Source organism: Canis lupus, chromosome 3 (assembly GCF_048164855.1).
Source record: "Canis lupus baileyi chromosome 3, mCanLup2.hap1, whole genome shotgun sequence".
In the NCBI taxonomy this organism is placed as follows: Eukaryota; Metazoa; Chordata; class Mammalia; order Carnivora; family Canidae; genus Canis; species Canis lupus.
The window spans coordinates 46,188,058-46,208,694 of record NC_132840.1 but is presented as its reverse complement, the minus strand read 5'-3'; the positions used below and the strand labels follow the sequence as shown (position 1 = coordinate 46,208,694).

Here is a 20,637-nt window from a genome sequence, read left to right as displayed (position 1 = left end):
CTGTCGTCCGTCCTGGGGGCCAGAACCTCCTGCCCCAGCTTCACCTTGGGGCCCAGAAGGCAGATGTGCACTCTTCCTGGGCATGTGGCACAGCCTGTGCCCGGGAGCCGTGTGTCCCGGCCCGTCACTGGGCCGCGGCGGCTAGTGGCTGTCAGCCCGCCCCGGGCACCCCAGGCCAGAGGAGCGGCGGCAGGCTCCGCTCCGTGTGCGCCAGGGCCGCGCTCCCCGCTCCCCTTCGGTGCCTGTTGGGAGGCGTTCGGGAGGATCACGTGGGCCGCGGGGGCCCGCAGGGGTGTGTGCCGCGTTTCAGTCCTGCCGGAGCCCCACTTGGGCGCTCCGAACCGGGGAGAAGCCGCCCGGGGACGCCCAGAGGCCCGGCATCGCCCCGGCCGCGCGGACGGGCCCTGCCTTCACTCCCGGGCGGGCTCCCCGAGGTCGCGGGCTCTTCGGACCTTGGAAACGAGGCTGAGGCCCGGGAAGGGCCCTTCGTGCGCGGGGTCAGCCAGGCCCTTGACGAGGGCTCGGGGCTCGCTGCCCCCCTCGGAGCCCCCTCCAGGAGGCCTGTGCGCGCCGGCTGCCCCCCCGCAGGGCCCTTCGGGTCCAGGCCCTGTGCCCGGAGCCTGAGCCTCCGCATCCGCCGCTTTGTGGAGGAGGAAGCGGGGCCTCAGGAAGGGGAAATGCCTGGCCCTGGCCCCGGCGGTGTCGGCCCCGGCGCTGGCTGACGGTCGGGCACGGGCACCGGCAGGGCTGGTCGGGAGCCTCGGTGTCCCCCGGCCCTGCCCTCGCTTGCCGGGAGTCTGAGGGCCAGTCTGGCCTGTCTGGGCTCGGCCGCTCCCGCGTTATGTGGCAGCCTCGAGCCCCCACCCCACCTCTCCCAGGCAGGACTGTGCCCCGTGCCCCAGGAAGGCATTTGGTGATCTTCAGGGGTTTGAATTCACATCATGGGCTGCTGTGGCCATCCCGGGGTGGGGGGGGGGCAGTATTGGACGGGGTGTCCAGAGACCTGGGTTCTTGTGTCCCAGCTGCCACTCACTCCAGTGCAGCTTTGTGACCTTGGGCAAGTCACTCCTCTGCTCTGAGCCTCTGTTTCCTTGTAGAGTGGAGCTGATTTTGCCCACCTCGCAGGTGAGAACAAATGTGGCTGGATTTGTGGTCTGGAGAGGCCCCTTTAGGGGCTAGGGCATCAGGAGCAAGGGGAAGAGAGCCTGGGGCAGGTCAGGTGACAGGTGACCAACAGGAAGTGGGGAGGGCAGGCTGTCTCACTTCCTTCTCCCTATAAACTTCTTTGGCTCCCATCTCCCTATGACATCTCCTTTTTTGGAATTCCAGCTCAGGGTGACCTAGGGCAAGTGACTTAGCTTCCCTGAGCCCCGATTTCCCTGTGTGGCCAGCCAGGAGAGGCATCGCTCCTTCAAAGTGGGGCTGTGAGGGCTGGAATAAACGAAGCCAGGAGCTAAGCCCTCAGGGCTGGGCACGGTGTAAGCCCATTCCAGGGGCAGGGCATAAGATCAAGGACTTGGGCACAGGTCCTAGCCATGGAGATTCCCAGCTGTGTGACGTGCTTCTACAGTGGAGCTGCCCTAAGGCTCAATCTCCCCACCACTTTAAAATTATGAGGGCTAAGAGATGCACCCTGCAGACCTATGGCATCTGCTCAGGGCATGATGAGGGACAGGGAAGTGGGGGGCTGAGAACGGGGACTCTGTCCCAGTTGAGATGAGAGTCTGGAAGGTGAAGAAGGACCAGCAGGACATTCCCTTATGGAGTAAGCAGACGCCCAGTAGGGAGAAGTGAGTCAGTCAAGGTCACACAGCTTGTGACAGGCAGTGGACTTGAACCTAGGTCTGTGTGCCTCTAAACCCACTGCTGTCACCTGCCCCAGGAGGCTTATGATGTGGGGCTGACTCACCCACAGTTCCTTGATCCCAGCCAGAAAAGCCAGTGCGACTGTGGATTACAGCCAGCTCAGCTGTGACGGGGTGGGGCCCGTGACCTCAGTGGCTGGGAGGTGGGGGAAGGTGAGAAGGGCCAGGCAAGTTGGCTTGCCTCTGGGAATTCATGGAGCCCCTTCCCGCCACACAGCATACTGGGGGAAAAGTAGGGGGCTCCTTTGACAGTGGGAAAATGACGTTTGTGGGTTGCTGGGACCACCCAGGATGCACGAATGCCCAAGGCAAGTCTCTGAGAAGCTACTGACATGCACTCATCCATATAGCCATTTACCCACCTGTCCACTCATCTGTCTATTCATCTCTCCCGCTCACTCAACCACTTCATCCATCCATCCATTTACCTGCTCATCTCTCTACCCACTATCCATCACCCATCCATCCACACACCCACCCACCCATCCATCCATCATCCATCCATCCATAATCCACCCACCCACCCATTGGTAATCCACCCACTCACCCAACCACACACCCACTCCCCTACCCATAATCCACCCACCCTCCATCCATAATTCATCCATCTGTCTGTCTGTCCTTCTGTCCATCCACACTTGAACCCTGGGGTTTGCATTGGGAGGGCTCTGCAGGTGGTGGCTAGGAGTATGGTATGATAGAGACCTGAGTTCCTCTGCCGCATTACCCACCTCTCTGGAATGAGACCAACAATAGTTCCAACCAAGTGGGGTTTTTGTGAAGATGACGTGAGCTAATCTCTGTAAAACACCCACCACAGTGGCTGACAATTGGTAGGTACTCCAAGTTGCGAAGGTGTGGGTATCAGAGGTGTGGGCTGGAGGCCTCTTCTACCTCCCATGGGACCCTGAGGGAAGCTGCAGAAGTGGGGGTTCAGCTGGAAATTTCAGACTTTTGAACCCTTGCTTTTGAGGAGAGCAGTACCATCTATAGTAATTTGGCTTTGTTCTGTTGACTTTAGGGTCTTCTAGTGACCGATTCCTCTCCAGCTGGGGTGCAGGAAATGGAAGCTGCTGCTGACACAGCCTTGAAGACAGCCACTTGCCTGCTCAGCACCGTTACTTAGAAGATAGGATTCAAGAGGTAAGATGAAGGTCACTGATGTGCATCTACCCATCTACTACCCATCTAGCCATCCACTCAACTAAATACTCCTCTGTCCATTTACCTCCCCAGCCTCTCATTCACCCATTGTCCGTACACTAGTTCCACATATCCTCCCATGTGTCTGCCATCTACCTGTCCACTCATTTCCCCAACCCACCTAGCCATCTTCACTTCCACATATTCACACATTTCCCAACCATTCACTCACCATCCCAGCCATTCATCCATGCACCCAAGTACCCATCTGTCCTTCCCTCCCCCAGCCATCCATCTAGTCATCCATCTGTCTGCCCACCCACCTGTCCATCTATCTATCCATCTCTTCATGCACCCAAACCATCGAATGATTTTCTGTCGACTTAAGCCATTCATCTTTCTGGTTCCCACCCATCCACTCATCCATCTGCCATGTCTTCATCATGTGTACCACCACCCATCTGTATTTATATGTGTCACCTCATGCACTGTTCCATCGTGCTCCTCATCCATCTGCTATTCCGCTGCATATTCCCTCAGCCTTTTATCTGGACAATGAGCGTTTCCTGGGTGTCCCCTCTGGGCTAGGCCTGTACCAGCCGTGTAGGCCTCTGAGGTTGGCCAGAAATGCGGCCTGGGCAAGGTCAACTCTTATACCAGGTAGAAGGGCCTTCTGGTCATAACAGGAAAAGCCCAGGGCCAGAGGATCCAAAAGGGCTCTGTGGCAATGGTGGCCTTCAGATGATCCCTGACAAGTGGGAGGATTCTAAGCATTCATTTTAGGTATGATTTGGGAGTTGGACCACATGCGGCAGAGGGTTGCCACAGCACAAGCCCTTAGAGGCCTGTTGGTATGTCCAGACAGGAGTGGCCTGAACTGGAAGGAGGATGTGGGCGAGCAAATGGTGGACAGCTTTGGCAGTTCAGGAGACAAACCACACAGGCAGGACCTGGTGACGGAGTGGATATGAAGGCTGAAGGAGAGAGAGAAGACCAGGTTTCTGGCAGCTCAGGCAACTGGGGAAGTGACAGGTTACCAAAAGACTCTATGAGGAGGGAAAGGGGGAGGAGGAGGTCAGAGGAGGGGGATGGAAGGAGGGACAAGGAAGAAAGGAAGAAGAGAGTGAGAAAGGCGAGGATGAGGGGAAGGAGGGGGAGGTGAAGAGGCTTGGGAGAAGAGGAGCCATGTTGGCCACATGGTGCTGTGGGACATCCCGGAGGCAAGGCTAGGGTCTGGGGAGGTAGGATAGAACAGGCACCCCAGAGTATGGCTGTCAGGGGCAGGGAGCTGCCCCCTCCAGGAAGGTTGCTCTGGGGGCATTAGTTCCCTGCCTGTCCAGTGCATGAGCAGAGTGTATACCAGTGGCCAGAGAGAGCTTTCGGGCAGAGACTAGGGTTAGTAGTGGCTGGAAATGAGCACCCAGGAGTGGGGAAGGCCTGGGCCGCGGGCGGCACACCCACCACGTCCGGCGTCACGCTAACTTATTGTGACTGTTTCTGTCCTTGCACCTAGCATGGGTTTGGCACAGAAAAGCTGTGCGGTGCTGACCCCGAATGCGTGTAGGCTGTGCGGTGTGCTGTGGGCAAAAGCGGTCTGTGCATTGGGGAGGGGAGGGGGATTCGGGGCTCCCCACTGCCGGTGAGGTGCTTGCCCCGCTGCGGTGCGCTCTCCGGGCCGGGCCTGCCTCTCATGTCCTGCTATGTGACCTAACAGGGGAGCCCTTCTTCCTGTCTACAAAGTAAAGATGGGAGCCTTCAGGCGCTTTTGCGAAACCTGCTGGGTATGTACTAGATGAGGACAGGCTCGGAGGCCTTCCCAGGACATGCGAGAGGTTCTCTGGCGGGTTAGCGACGTCTGCCACGGGCACGGACGGGCTAGACGAGGAGGTGCCAAGTGCATGTGGGTCACACGCTGGCTTTCCCTGAGCCAGGTGATCTCCAGGGATTCGTTCTGGTCATCAGCTTTGAGCAGGAGGCGGTGAGTGCCCCATCCCTGGACATTCGAAGCGAGGGCAGAGTGGCCCGGGGTCAGGGCTGCTGCTGACAGGCTTCCGTCTGCTTTTAGTGCCGAGGCTGGGGGCTGCTTGTGTGTCTTCTCACCACGCGGTGTGGCAAGGGCCTGGAGGCCTGCGATGGGAATTCATGTCCCGCCTACAGTCCGGCCCTGGGGGTGGTGGGGGTTGGCTTCTCTCCCACCCTCTAGTCTGGAAACTTGCTGCTTCATGGCCATGTGATCCTGGGCAAGTGACTCAGTGTTTCTGAGCTTCAGTTTCTTCATCTGGAAAATGGAGCTCATAGTCATAACGTTGTCGAAGGGATTAAGGGAGATAATTAGAGCTCTTAGAAGCTGACCTGGCCTGTAGTGAGCACTTGGTCTGTATTGATCACTACACTCCTGCCTCTCAACGTACTCTGGCCAACTGAAAGGCCCGGGACCTAGGGTGCTTAAGCCCCTCCTGCTCTGGGCTCCCTCCATTGGCTCTTCCAGTTAGTGCTTCTTGACATCTGAGAATGTGGGCCCAGGCCTGGCCCTCATTCCCTCCCGGATGTCACTGAAACCTGAGGTGCCCAGAGCCTCAGGGGACAGGGCATGGGGTGTTCTGCTCCATCCGGAGGCACCTCCTGGTGATTCTTGGGCCCCACCTTGGGTCATGTGGGAGCTGCCTCTCTAAAAGCTCCCAGCCCAAGCTGTGTCGTGCTCTGAACACCCTGGTGGCTCGGAGTCGGTGTCCACAGATGCCGTGGCCAACAGGGCAGTGGGCTCAAGGGACAGCCAGGCTGGGGACAGCTTCTCCATCACTCAGAGGTATCTGGGTCCACGCTCTTCACCACCCCTTCTCTGCCTGCCGGACTCACTTCGCTCCCTATCTCCAGTGCGGAAGTCACATCGTCTAGTTCAGGTAGCAGACCCTGGGGCGCCTCTCCTGTTCCCTTCCAGAGAAGGCCTGGGATCCCCTCTGGCCAAGCCAGGCATCTGCCAACAGTGATCCTAGCTGTCATCTTTAATGTCTTATCCAAGCCCATGAGCTGCTGTGTGACCTGGGACAGGTTCTCAGATCTAGGAAATGGGAAGTTGGCCTCCTAACTTGCTGAGGCCTCTTCTAGCAAAACAAATCTAACAATATTTCTTACCTGATCTAACCGTATGCATCCATTGAGCAAGAGCCAAAGAGGCCTGCATGTCCCTGGTTGAGGATGTTGTCCCACATTTCTTAAACCGAATCTTTAAAGATTCCACAGCTGTGTGAACTTCCTGCCACATCTGCGTTTGTGTGCATGGAGTGTCCTTGGGACGTTTGGCAAGTTTGTAGTGCTGGGGTTTCTACTTATGGGCCCTCTTCTGGGTATTTCTTTGTGGTGCTGCACTCACCAAGAGCCTGGGAGGGGCTCCTCATACCCCTAGCAACACACCCACACCCACACCCACATACACGCACACACACACGCACACACACGCGCGCGCGCGCGCGCACACACACACACGCACGGCAGAGTGGGGCTACAGGAAGCTGAGGACTGGATCTACACAGGGAACTGCCAAGTCGCTGTAATCCTTAGTTTCTGGGTGCCTTTGGACAATGACTGCTCATATTCTCAGTTTCTAGCTGAGAAACAGCAGAGCAGAGTGTGAACGTGACTTTGTTGATTTTCTGTGTGGTTTGAGGAGGAACACCAATGGAAGAGGGGGTTCCCAAGCCTGTGTGACACGGTCTGGGTGGGTCCCAGTTGCCCAGCCCAGGCACAGACACCAGGAATCACTGCAGCTCCCTCACCTGCCTGGAATCTGGCCGGGTGCGAGGCTCCCCAGCGGATGGGAGCAACGTGCCAGGCTGGGCTCTCCGGCCTTTGATTCTTCCAATTCTGTCCCTTGCAGGCCTCCAGCTGCTTAGAGCTCCAGTTGGAGCAGCCATGACCCGCTGGACATCCCTCAAGGCCTCCAGGTCACATAAACCTGCCCCCTGCGGTCTGGTGGCCTCCCGCCAGCATCTAAGTACCCCAGCCCTGAACACTTCTTTCCCGAGGGTCCAGGAATCTGGGGCTGAGCCATCGGCACAGTACCTGGGGTCCCCACAGCCACCAGCTCCCTGCCTCCTGGCCTGGGCGGAAGCAGCGTCCACCGTTACAGCCCCGGGCCTCAGCTCCTTAGACCCGTGGTGAGGTGGTCAGCTGGAGTAGCCCTGGGGGGAGGATGGCAGGGTGAGAAGAGGCCCCCGCAGAGCCTGAAGGCCCCACAGCAGGAGACCTCGCATTAGATGAACTGGTTCGAATATCAGCTCTCCTGCTTATTGGCTGTGTGGCTTTGGGGAAGTCACCTAACCTCTCTGAATCTCCATTCAGAGTAGAAATAACAATAGCAGTCACCTTCTTGTTGTTTTTTTTTTTAAGATTTATTTATTTATTTATTTATTTATTCATGATAGACATAGAGAGAGAGGCAGAGACACAGGCAGAGGGAGAAGCAGGCTCCATGTCGGGAGCCCGATGCGGGACTTGATCCCAGGACTCCAGGATCGCGCCCTGGGCCAAAGGCAGGCGCCAAACCGCTGAGCCACCCAGGGATCCCCCCTTCTTGGGGTTTTGAGAGGATAAGCTAAGACCATTTGCTAATATGTCTGGCCTGCTCTCTCTGCAGCTTGAGGAGTGGGCAGGAATAGCCATGAGAGTTGTATACGTGCCCGCTCTGGGGATCCAGAAGCCCATGGCAACAGAGACAGATTCTAGGAGGGGTCTGCAGGCTGGCTGGTCATGTGGGCTTCTCCCTCACCTGTCTCCCAGGTGTTTGAAGCAGAAGTCAGATGTCACGCTCCCTCTGAGGCTCTAGCTGCACCCGGTTACACAGACCAGGGCTAAATCAGTGTTGCTTCTTCCTGGCCATGTCACTTCCAGTTTCTGGGTCTCTGGTGGGTGCCCAGCCACCTGCCTGTCTGCTTGTGGCCAGGCTGTCCTGGGACCTTCTTAACTGAGGCCTACTGTCTTCTGGGTACTCTAGGGCTCCCTGCCTTGTCACCTTGTCCTAGTATGACCAGGTGGGCACTGGGGGTGGATGGGGTCCCCATTGGTGGGGAGGAATATGCCTAACTCCTCAACACGCTAGCCAGGCCAGCTAGCCAGGGTTCTCCCCCTCCTTCCAGCCCAGCCCCGGCTGAGCCAGGCTGAGGGCCTGAGCACTTGCAGCCCTAATGCTAATGGCCAGATGGCCTCAGCGCCCACAGTAGATGCCTCAGCCTGGCACCGACAGGCCAGCCCAGAGCCAGTGGGGCAGTGGGGGAGGGGCAGCTGCCAGCCTCTCTGAGGGCTGAATGTGTGCTAGTGGCCACGAGAGCAGTGTTTGTCCAACTATGGGTGTTATGCCCTGGGGCGTGTCTGAGACTTCTTGGTGTGCATGAGTGTGTGTATACGTGTGTGCAGCAAGCCAACCAAGTGCTCCCCTGAGTGGGCCGAGGATAGTGACGCTTCTGAGTGCTCCCTATGCTCTGTCCTGTAGAGCTGAGAAAGGCAGGCATGGGGAAGGCCCCTGGGCTGCAGTTAGTCAGTGATCCTTCTGGATGCTGATTTGTGGACGGCCTCCTAGCTTCTGATGGGGAGGCAGAGGGCATGGTGTATGAGTGCCGAGAGTTGGGTGCCTCGGAGCATAGCACATGAACATTAGGAGGGTGTCCTTGGTGTTCTAGGCTCTGGGGATGAGACTGCAGTGAACAAAACAGCAAACTCACTATGCTCAGGTAGCCAGTGGTGTGTCTCATGGTGGGAGTGGTGGGTAAGCGCAACCCGCCCAGTACATGTCATTCCTATTCCTATTATTAGGTCAGAAGTCGATGATTTGGGGTGAGGAACTGGGTGAGGGGTTAGTCTCCGGAAGGTGCAGGAAGGCCTCTGGAGATGCTTTTGGGGCCTTGTGGCCAAGGACTGAGGGAGGTGAGGCAATGGGAGGACATCTGGGTGGGGAGCATGCAGGACAGGCTGGAGGAACAGCGTGGAGACGGTGGGCTGCAACAGCACGAGTGAGGAAGAGCCTGGGAACTGAGATCTGAGGGGCCTGGACTCTACTCATGCAGGCCTCGTGGGTGCCAGCAGGGACTCTGGCCTCGAGCCGAGGATGGCAGGCTCCCCCTGGCTGCCTCTGGACCGGGGTTGGGGCGGGAGCATAGTGGTTGGCGAGGTGGCCGCCATGCTGGTCCAGGTGGGTGATGACGGGGACTCAGGCAGTGACAGTGGGAGAAGAGGTAGGATCCTAAATGTACTTTGAAAGCAGAGCTTTTGGGGTTTCGCGGCCAGAGCTCCCGGGGGGACCGAGTGTCACTTTTCCACACCGAGAAGGAGGGTGAGTTGCTGGCTGGGGAGGGAAGATGGAGAGCTCGGTGGGGGGCGAGTTAGGGTGAAGACGTCGGAGGGCTCTGGGTGGGGGCGGAGGCGGGGGCCTGTGTCCTGCTTTGCCAGCCCCGCTGTCGTCCCTGTTGCAGGAGCCGCCCCCCGCAGAGCCGGCCCGGGGGCGAGCCAGGGCCCCCTCAGCCCCGGGATGACCTCGGCCGGCAGGGCCAACCCCTACAGTATCGTGTCATCGGAGGAGGACGGGCTGCACCTGGTCACCATGTCGGGTGCCAACGGCTTCGGCAACGGCAAGGTGCACACGCGGCGCCGATGCCGAAACCGCTTCGTCAAGAAGAACGGCCAGTGCAACATCGAGTTTGCCAACATGGACGAGAAGTCGCAGCGCTACCTGGCCGACATGTTCACCACCTGCGTGGACATCCGCTGGCGCTACATGCTGCTCATCTTCTCGCTGGCCTTCCTCGCCTCCTGGCTCCTGTTCGGCATCATCTTCTGGGTGATCGCGGTGGCCCACGGCGACCTGGAGCCGGCCGAGGGCCGCGGCCGCACGCCCTGCGTGATGCAGGTCCACGGCTTCATGGCCGCCTTCCTCTTCTCCATTGAGACGCAGACCACCATCGGCTACGGGCTGCGCTGCGTGACAGAGGAGTGCCCGGTGGCCGTCTTCATGGTGGTGGCGCAGTCCATAGTGGGCTGCATCATCGACTCCTTCATGATCGGCGCCATCATGGCCAAGATGGCCCGGCCCAAGAAGCGGGCGCAGACCCTGCTGTTCAGCCACAACGCCGTGGTGGCGCTGCGCGACGGCAAGCTCTGCCTCATGTGGCGAGTGGGCAACCTGAGGAAGAGCCACATTGTGGAGGCCCACGTGCGTGCCCAGCTCATCAAGCCGAGGGTCACCGAGGAGGGCGAGTACATCCCACTGGACCAGATCGACATCGACGTTGGCTTCGACAAGGGCCTCGATCGCATCTTCCTCGTGTCCCCCATCACCATCCTGCATGAGATTGATGAGGCCAGCCCGCTGTTTGGCATCAGCCGGCAGGACCTGGAGACCGACGACTTCGAGATCGTGGTCATCCTGGAGGGCATGGTGGAGGCCACGGCCATGACCACGCAGGCCCGCAGCTCCTACCTGGCCAACGAGATCCTGTGGGGCCATCGCTTCGAGCCTGTCCTCTTCGAGGAGAAGAACCAGTACAAGATCGACTACTCCCACTTCCACAAGACCTACGAGGTGCCCTCCACACCCCGCTGTAGCGCCAAGGACCTGGTGGAGAACAAATTCCTGCTGCCCAGTGCCAACTCCTTCTGTTATGAGAACGAGCTAGCCTTCCTGAGCCGCGATGAGGAAGACGAGGCCGATGGAGGCCAGGATGGCCGTAGCCCCCAGGCTCGGCATGACTTTGACAGACCCCAGGCCAGTGGTGGTGGTAGTGGCGGTGGTGGTGGTGGTGGTGGTGTCGGTGTCCTTGAGCAGCGGCCTTACAGACGGGAGTCAGAGATCTGAGCCACCATGGGCCAAGGTGCAGCATCCGCCCCGCCAGGGAGAGGCCCGGCGTCCCACGAGGGCCCTGGGTTTGAGCAGAATGGGCCTGGTGCCCCGGTTGCAGACTCAGTAGCGTTTTAGATGTTTTATGTTCCTTCACAGTGGCCTGGAAAGGTTGGCGGGAGAGTGGGCGGCCAAAGTGGGCCGCCCCTGGCCTCAGAGGCCGGAGCAGGTGCAGGGGCAGAGAGGTGACCTCTGGGGGTCCGGGCCAGGAGCCAGGGGCTTCTGCCTGATGACAGAACAGCAGCCTGCCCAGAAGTGGCTGGACAGCCATCCAGCCTCTGTGGGTCAATGCTGGCAGGCTGCAGTGCACCTCACTGGTTTTTAACTTGGGGAGAAACACCAGTTTTGGCTTTCTCAACCTTAGCTTGAGTAAGACTGTTTACAAAAAAAAAAAAAAAAAAAATTTAACATGTGATTTAAAAAAATTTGATTTGTGGGGGTTATAAAAAAAAAAGGACAGTTAGAATTCCGTTGGTCTTCCGAGATGCAGGCAGGTAGATGGAGGCCCCACGAGGCTCCCCGAGGCTGGACAGGCCTCTCCTCTGTGGAGGCCGCGCGCGTGCCAGGTGGCACAGTCCGCAAGCGCAAGCACGGTGCTCATCCGTGGTTCCTTATGCTCACGGCGGACCAGGTGATATTTGCGCTAGAAAAACCAAGACCATGTTAATGATCATCATAAAAGCTTTCCAGAGTCATAGAGGTGGGGGGTGGGGGCTGGGAAAAAACTACTTTGAGCTTTTCGGGTTTGACTTTTGTACCTTAGAGGTGCGTCTCAGGGCTGGAAATGGGACCTGCCTGCCGTGGAGGGCCCGCTCTCCCCCCATCCACCAGATTTTCCTGTTTTACTTCTCTCTCCTTTTCTGCCTCATAGCCTCCACCCTTCCATAGTGAGGGACACTTGGAAAATGTTGGAGTAGATGGCTCTGTGGGAAGGGAGGGCCGGTTCCCGGACGACAAGGAAGCAGATCAGCCCCATTCCCACGGGACCCCAGTGTGAGTCGTGCCTTAGAGACCTCAGGTGGGCCAGCTCCAGCTGTTTCTGTTGTTATCGGACTCGCTCGTCCTCCCAGCTGCCCCCGATTCCACCATGAAGTCCCCACCAGCCTGTCTGCAGAGGCTGGGCTATCCTCCTTGCACCTGGGACAGCACAAGGGAGCCCAGGTAGGTCCCAGCCAGGCTCTTCTCCGCTGTTGAATGGCAGAGGATCTTAGAAGAGGTGTGGAATTGTCAGCTGAGATGACTGGGAGTGGCACTTGCTTCCAGGCCCCCTCGTCAGGAGGAAGTTCGGAGCTGTTGGCTCTGCTGGCCCCAAAGCAGGGCCCTGGACCAGGAACTGCCCAACATGGGCTTGTTCTTGGCAGAGGACACAGCTGGCAGGGGTGGAGCTGGCCAGGCCTTTCCCAGGACAGCTAAGATTTCTGTCTTCTCCAATGACCAGGCCTGTAAGGAAGTCCTTAATTAGAAAGCCCATACATGTCTCCTCAGCCTGCCTGCCTAGGCCACTCCAACCTGTGCCCTCTCTGAGACAGCTAGGCACCAAGGACTCTCGCACAAACGGGGAAATGGAAGGAGACTTCAAGGTCACGAAGTGAGTGGTGGGTCTTGGGAGGCAGGGAGAAGCCAGGGGCCTGGGGTGGGGGCTGTTACCTCTCCCCTCCTCCTCCACCAACCCCCAGGGCAGCTGGAGACCTGGTCTGAGGCCAGAGGACCTCGAGGGTCTGGGCATGAGCCATCAGTCCCGCCCCCCCTCCACACACACACAGGCGCCCTGGGACCGTGCCCTGAGTGGTGTCAGACTCTCAGCATTGTGCCCTAGCCTCAGACTCCACCCTCATTTCTGGCTGGGGGAATTCCAGCAGTGGAGTCAGCTCTTTCCTCTCAGGATCTGCTGGAGGGGCCTTAGTCCTTCCCAGCCCGGGGCCTGGCTTCCCAGCCCTGAGCCTGGCTGCCTTTCTCCATCTTAGCTCTGGGGGGGTGGGAGGGGCAAGGGTAGAGTTGATGTGGGACGGCTTCCCTGCCCACCCCCTAGATTGTCAGGCTGAGCCAGGGAGGGATGAGGGGACCCCAGTCACTTGAGGCTGGCAGAGGGGCCTGTGTCCTGCTCTGCCCAGCAGCTGGAGATCCTTCCAGGGCTGGTGAGCCAGGCTTCCACTGCCACCATGCAGAGCAGAGCCCAGGGACGTTGGGTGACTTGGTGCACCTCCTCTCAGGCCCAGGCTGGATGGTTTAGCCCCAGACCCTGCGGGAGAGCAGCCCTGGGCTGCCTTTCATCTCTCGCCAAAGGCAGATGCTGCGTTTTCAGACTCTTCTGCCCGTTTTTTTTTTCCTTCCCTGTATTTATTTATTTATTTATTGCTTGTGCTAAAGACCAAAATAGTCTCCCTCTTTAGTGCACTTGAAACGGGAGGGTGGATGGGAGGAGCCGTGTGTGCTCGCAGAGCAAGGATTACGTCGTCCCTGGGGAGTGTGTGCCGGGGGGGGGGGGGGGGGGGGGCGGGGTGCCCGTGTGTGTGTGTGTGTGTGTGTGTGTGTGTGCATGTTAGCCCTCTGAGTGTGCCACATGCCACGTGCGGTGCGTGTGCCGAGCACAGGCGAGTAGGGAGCATTTGTGCACTTGAGTGTGTGGTGTGTGTTTGGTTGCGTGTGCATCTGTGTGTACATGGAGTGTGGTCTGTGTGCTGTGCAGGTGTGTGTTCCAATCTACTCCCACCCTCGCCCTTTCAGGCAATGGGATTTCCAGGAAGTTTAACAACCTGAACCGAGAGGTGTGGCTGTTGGAGCCAGCCAAGGTGGCCTGGGTGCCCTCCTCCCTGAGACATGGAACTGCTTATGTGGGAAAGGGGCCGTGCTGGCAGCGTGTGTGTGAGTGTGAGTGTGTGAACACCCAAGTGCGTGCATTTGCATGGGCAATCATCTCATTGCTGTTCAAGGAAATATGTGCAATTGTGGCTTTGCCTGAGTGCATGAGCGTGTGGATTCACCGTTCGTGGGCATGCTGTACCAATGTGTGCCCACGATGATCTCCATATGTGTGTGAATCTGGGCTGATGATGTACACACGTGGGATGTCCGTGTGTGCATATACACACAGACTCAGAGTTGTATGTATATTTACCCACAGGTATGTTTGTGAGTGTGTGTTTTACACGCGGGCATTGGTTTAAATGTTTGCCAGGCTGCAAGGCTGGGCACACACCACTCAGGATGGATGCCGGCTGGGGACATCGGCACAGCGGAACTCAGTAGCCCCACTGCCCTCTGCCCGGATTACATCCATATGGGAATGCATGGAATGTGTGTGCCAGTGTGAGGCTTTTGTGTACTTGGGCATGAGGTAATATCTTCCCATGTGTGTGAGCACATGGCATCCGAGGTGAGTGCTTGCATATGGATGGCGTATGTGTGTGTGTGTTTGGCCCAGTGAAGACGTCGTGCGTGTGGTGCGTTTGTGTGTGGCAGTTGTGCCGGATTCTGTGAGTAGGGCTGGTGCCTGCCTGCTGGGGGCAGTGTGTATGGGAGTGCACGAGCGTGTGCAGGTCCCAGGGCTGTGTACACAGAAACGTCAGTGGAAACGGTGTGTCCGTGTGCACGCCTGCGCGTGCTGCCTCGAACACGGTGGCCGCCCCCCCGTGCCTGCTGGTGCTGTGCTGCCCGGTCCCTGCCTGCCCGAGGGTCCTGGGAGGGGCCGGGGGCGGGAGCGGGCCTGATGGGAAGGAGGCCCTGCACAGGGGTGTCTGCCCTGCGTGAGGTCATAGAATGTCAAATCTATTTTAAATGGTGAAACTGGAGAATTTTCATGTTATTTTCAATACATAGCGGTATCTAAAGACATAGGCCACGAGACTAGACCACATTAAATGCATTTTGATCTCTTTGAGTGCCACCGTGTGGAGATGTGTGTTTGAAAATCCCTGCCTGGCCTTCTGGGATTCACTCAGCCCACCGTAGCCTGGGGCCATGGGACTCCCCAGGGGCCTGGGGGGCAGGGGTGGGGGTGGGTCAGCACAGGAGCTCTGGGAGAAAGCACAGAACACCCCGTGCTTGCAGGCCAGGGTGCTCTTCCAGCTGGCGCACACACCCTCACAACCTGGGACCACACACCCTCTCCCGCACGGGCCTCCGGGTGCGCTGTACCACCCACTGCAGCTGGATTCTACACTTCCCCAGCCGTGTGACCCAGAGCCGCTGCCCTGGCCTCCCTGGGGGCACACCTGCCCACTGCTCATCCCTTCTGCAAGGATTTGGTGAGCGCATGCCCACATGGGCATGTGCTGAGGGGAGGAGGGCAGCTGCTCTTTCCTGGGACTTGGTAGTGGGGGAACCCCTGCAAGAGAACAGAACCAGCAGCCCTGGTTCTCACCACGGTGACAGCAGACGAAGCTCGGGTGGGTAGGGCAGCCCTAAGAGCCCTACGCCAGCCTGGCCTGGTGACAGGAATTGGAGGGGTGTCCTGCTCAGTGAGGTTGGGATGACAAGGGCCAGAGGGCAGATAGGTGCCACCGGCAGGGGGAGGAGCACAGGGAGGGAGGAAGACAGGCAAGGCCCATTCTGGGGAAAGCAGAATTTTCTCTGTACCAAGGGCCCAGTCTCTGGGATTTCAGTGGCCATCTGGGAGAGGCCCACTGGGAGAAAATTCTTTCCTTTGCCCAAACTAGTTCCATACTTGGAGGTCTTCTCTGCATCATTGAAGGAGCCGGAACCTTCATTCTGTGGGATTCAGATGATGATTCCACACCACAGGATTAGAAGCAAGGGTAGTGGTGACAGGCAATGATGAAGGACAGGAGGTCAGGAGGGACGGGGGGCAGGTCACGAAGGATTCTTGGAGGTTGGTCCTATGGGTTGAACCTGGAGAAAGGACAGGCCCTAAAGGTGGTTGGTTCGGGGGTGTGGGTGGGACTCCCCTAGCCCCGGAGCCCTCCTCAGTACCCTAGTACTAGAATCTAAGCCAGTTGGGGCCACCAAACTCTGGCTTCCCCACCCCCAAGCACGAGTTCCCACAGATAGCTACGGGGCCCCTGTCAGCGCTTGATACATACCTGTGACCCAAACTTGGTGGCACTGGAGTTCAGGAGTCTTCAGTTCAGTTATGCTCTGTCCTGGCTGTGACCCTCACTCAGACCCAGGCCACTCTCTTGCTTATGACCTATATTGAATTCCTTTCCCCCTGTGGCCTCAGTCTCCCTGTCTACGTAAAAAAAAGAGTGTTCATAATAAATGCTAGCTCGTACCCTCGTGGAAAGAACGAGAGGAAGAAAGAGAATGTGGATTTAGCCGACGCCTTGCACCTGTGCTTAGCACCAGCCCTCAAGGTGGACACCAAGTGGGCACGAGGTAGGCACGAGGTGGGGACTGAGGTGGGCACGAAGTGGGGCCGGCGCCCGAGCTGGAAGGAGCATGCACACGGCTCGTCTTTGCAGCAGCGCCAGTGCGTGTGCGGCAGAGGCCACAGGCTTGCCCTGCACTTTCCTGTCTCCCCAAGGATGAGGTGAGTCCAGCTTGGATCTGCTTTAAAGAACAAAGAAATGGGGTGTGGGGTGGGGGATTGGGTGACGAATGTTTACAGGCATTACTCCTTTGATGTTTGAGGCCCAGGTTTACCTGTTTGAGAGGTAATCAGCCCAGGGACACAAAGGGATTTTCAAGGGAGGGTAGCTGTCTGAGCCGGGATTGGATCGGGCCTTGGGTCCCCAGGTGCTCCTGCGGCCTTCATTTGACCCTGACATCACTGCCCTCATGGCGCTGGACCCCTCTGCTGCCTACCAGCGGCCTCTAGAGGGATGACAGCCCAGCCAGTGGGCCTGCCCTGGACTCAGTTTATCTTTCCAAAAATCCACCTCCTGCAGTGGAGGGCCCCAGTGGCTCAGGAAGAAACACAAATGGGTTTCCATCAGTGTGGAGGGGCCCAGATGAGACCTGTTTGCAACCCAGAGATAGTGAGGGCTTCAAAGGATATATACCCCCATCCCACTACAGCCCACCATCCACCAAGCACCAGAGTGGTCTTAGAGCCAGAATCAGGCCTTATGACCCCTTTCTGGCTTCCTGCTACACTGACAGTAAAATCCCAAGTGCTTGTCCAGCCTCTGAAGTCCTGTCTCATCTTGCCCTGACCTCACCCAGCTCATCCTCATCTCCCTTTCCCCTGACCCTCCTTTCAGTGCCTTAAGAACACTACATTCTTCTCTTCACCCCAGGACCTTTGCACATGCTATTCCTCTGCCCAGAACAATTTTCCTTCAGAGATACCTTCTTATTCTTCCAACCTATGCCTGCCCTGACCTGTAAGAGACATCGTGAAGGCAGGGATTGTCATCTCTTTCATCCACTGCTGGGTCTCCCGTGCAGGGTACAGTATGTACTTCATGTATATTTGTCTCCTGAATGGAGTACAGGTCCTGTGGGCTTCCTGCCCAGAGAGAGGTCTGCAAGTCTCAACCAACCTACAGCCCTCACGTCTTCCCACTGACCCAGCTTGGACAGAGCCTACTGCACCGAGCAATGACAAACTAGAGTGATCCCTGGGTGGTAATGGAACACAGTGTGCCATGGGAGGAAAAGCAAGGGGAGACCTGGTTAGAGGGACTAGAGTGGGTCCCCCAGGAATTGACATTTCGTCTGAGATCTAAGGGATGAGTCAGCCTTTGCCAAGCATGCGAGGAGGAGCTCCCAGGGAGAGGGGTGGCACAAGCAAAGGCCCTGAGATGGGAGAGAGCACAAGAAGAAGGAAAAGGAAGCAGGTGGGTGGAGGCGGGTGTGAGGAAGGTCCCAGCAGCCCCCATTCCTATTGCTCAGCCTCCCTTGGGCCTGTGTGCCAGCCTCGGTGCCTCTCCCCCCTGGCATGGCAGCCTCTGGAGAGCGGGAACTGTTGCTCTGCCTGGGTCACGGCTGTGCCCAGCACCCAGAACGTCGAGACCCGGCACCCAGGAAGCGCTCGGCCGTTGGGTGGGTGCTCAGCCAACCGTCGGCTCTCCCGCAGCTGAGAGAACCACAGAAGCCAGAGGTCAGGAGAGCTGGGGTCAGCCTCATCCCTGCTCGGGCAAATCTCCAGGCGTGGATTGCAGGAAGCCACCGCGCAGAGGCTCTTACACTCTTCTGTGCTACAAAATAGGAGTTTATCAAGAAAAATCTTGAAATGCATGACATACAAGATACAGGGTCGCACAGGAACCGCACTTCATGGGAATACAGGTATCCCAACGTGGACACACGCATCTGGGGTCAGCCAGTGGCGGTGTCTCCTCGCTAAGCACCCGTGAGCGAGGTCGCGCCGTGGTGGCTACGCTGCTGCCATCTTCCCGGGGCTGAGCACAGCCCCTGGGCCGGGCCCCGCGGCACTGGGGGGGGGCAGTGCCTCCCATCCTGCAGGGGCAGAGTCCCAGCCCTGCCACCGTTGCTTGCCTCCATCCTCAAAGGAAGAGAACACAAAATTTCTGTTTGAAGTGAAGCAACGTGGACACGTAACATCTTCACATCCAAGTGCACGTGGTCTTAATTTCACCCATGGGCCCTTGAAAGGGTGCAGGTCCTGGCTCAGGCCCCCGTGATGTCAGTTTGGGGGCCGGTTTGCTGCCAGGAGGCAGGGCAGCCAAACTGTCTGCAAAGGACCCACTAGTAAATGCCTCAGAAACGTACAGGCCCAGAGCTGCTGGCTCTGCTGCTGTCATACAAAATCTGCCGTAGATGGTTATACACGCGAATGGGTTCCAAGAAAATCCAGTAGTTATTAGGGACTCGGTTCCAATAAAAACTCATTCATGCACCCTGAAATTTGAATTTCATGTGATTGTCACATGGCATGAAATATTACTGTTCTTTTGATCCCTTCCTCCATCACTGAGAGGTGCAATTCCCACTCTGAGCTGGATGGAGGGCCATGCAGGGCTGCAGGCTGCAGGCACGTTACAGGCGCCCAGAGAGCTGCTTCATGCTCCCATGGCTGGGCCTCGCTCTCCGACTCTGGATGGAGCCCTAGAGGTTGGGGAGTTAAACTCCTAACCTAGGCTCTCATCCCTCTCCAGGTGGGAGTGTGGGGAGCCTGGCATTCCCTACAGAGATGCCCCTCTGCAATGTGGGAGAGGAAATTGCTCCTTCTTTCTGTCCTCTTAGGTTCTCTACCTGTTGGCCTCCAAATGAGATGGACAAAAGACGAGTGACGACAGACACACAAAGAGGAAGTCATTAACCCGAGCACCATACACACATAGGGGAGAAGTCCGGGATGAGTGATTCCAAAGGATGCTTTGCATCTCAAAACTGTTTCACAGATGAGGAACTGAGGTGCAAGGAGCAGATGAATGGGCCAACAGCCTATTTGTCCTGTGGCTCAGGCCAGGGTTTTGATGTCCCTTGTCTCTCCTCACTCTGCTCTAGTGTCAGATGATGACCTGTTGAATCTTGAAAATTTGTTTAGCCTGTTTCTCTGTCCTGCTGCTGCTGCCTGGTCCAGGCCCCCATCATCCCTTCTTGGATGACTGGTCGTCTCCTCTCTGCCCTTGAGGCCCCTCTTGCTCTACTTCACCTGGGCAATCCTTTAGGGTCCCTCGACCCTGGGCCTGGGAGAACCAGGCCCCCTGACCCCCATGGGTCCCCTGAGGCACTGCAGGGGGGATGCTCCAGCAGGCAGAGAGTTAGGCTGGACCAAACGGAGGAAATCAGTGAACTGGTACCTGGTTTCGTCCTCCGTGACTCTGCCAGCTGCAGCCCTGCCCTGAGCTCCACCTGCAAGCTGCCATATCAGGACTGATGGCCCTGAGAGCGGTGCTGGCGCTGCTGGCCCAGGTGCTGCAGAATGCTTCCTTCTCCTCCCTGGATCAATGATGAGATCATTGCTAAGTCCTGGGACCATTCTTCCTCCCAGCTGAGGCTCGATACGGAGGTTGAGCAGGAACTCTGAGACCTCAGCTTTGGGCCAAGGCAAGGCCCCAGGGCAGGTTCTGGAACAGTGCAGTTGCACAGGTGGTATACGACACAAACCCAGCGGTGCCATTCACAACTGATACAGGCACACAATCTCCGAGGCCTTTTACCTCTCCTCACGGCCTCTGGGCTCCAGGGAGGAGCTGCCTGTGGGCTTGACAGGGTGAGATCCACAGCACACGTGGAACATGCCATATGGGATGGCGGGGATGGGGGGCACAGGTGGGGGTTGCTTCTACAGGTACCAAAAGGTTGTTTTGTGAACCCACTGACTAGTTAGAAAATGTTTGAAAGGTGATGTAGCCTCATACCAACATGCAGACCCACAGATACAGACACACACACACACACACACACATATACACAACCACACATAGCACATGTGCACACACACCAAAATGCACACAAATCCATGCACACATGAAGTACATACACACATGTAACCATGTATGGAGTATCACATGGCCATGAACAAGAGTGGCCGGCCTCCTGATACATGGAACAATGGGGACAAATCTCGCAGTCCTAATGTCGAATGAAAGGATCCAGACACAAAAGGGCACATGTTGTTTAAGTTAGTTCATATGAAATTCTACAAGAGGCATTAATCGATGGTGCTGGACATCAGGATAGTGGTTGCCTACAGGAGCAGGTGGGCCAGTGACCGAGTATGGGGGGTGCTGACTTTCCTGTTGGATCAGGGGGCTGGTTTTGGGCTCAGAGGACAGGCAGGTCTTGGATAGGGAAGAGGGGTCTGACAAGGGGAGGTCCTGTGTCCATGTGTCCTGCTCAGGAGAGAGCAAGTTTCACAGTTGAAGTTTGGAGGTG

General features: G+C 57.6%; 1 protein-coding gene across 12 annotated transcripts in view; it reads left to right on the top strand.

The window, feature by feature from the left end:
• KCNJ12 (potassium inwardly rectifying channel subfamily J member 12) overlaps positions 1 to 13,377 on the top strand; it is a 43,612-nt gene extending 30,235 nt beyond the window's left edge. For 9 of the 12 annotated variants that reach the window (XM_072820774.1, XM_072820767.1, XM_072820768.1 and 6 more), the window contains 2 exons: positions 2,887 to 3,008; positions 9,470 to 13,377. In XM_072820774.1, coding sequence (XP_072676875.1) covers positions 9,526 to 10,848 — 1,323 coding nt within the window. In that variant the 5' untranslated portion in view covers positions 2,887 to 3,008; positions 9,470 to 9,525 and the 3' untranslated portion in view covers positions 10,849 to 13,377. Of the gene's footprint in view, positions 1 to 652; positions 1,126 to 1,170; positions 2,699 to 2,886; positions 3,009 to 4,722; positions 4,987 to 9,469 lie in introns of those variants that run through there. The other 3 variants (XM_072820777.1, XM_072820772.1, XM_072820770.1) reach the window with 3 other exon arrangements.
• The last annotated feature ends 7,260 nt before the right edge of the window (positions 13,378 to 20,637 follow it).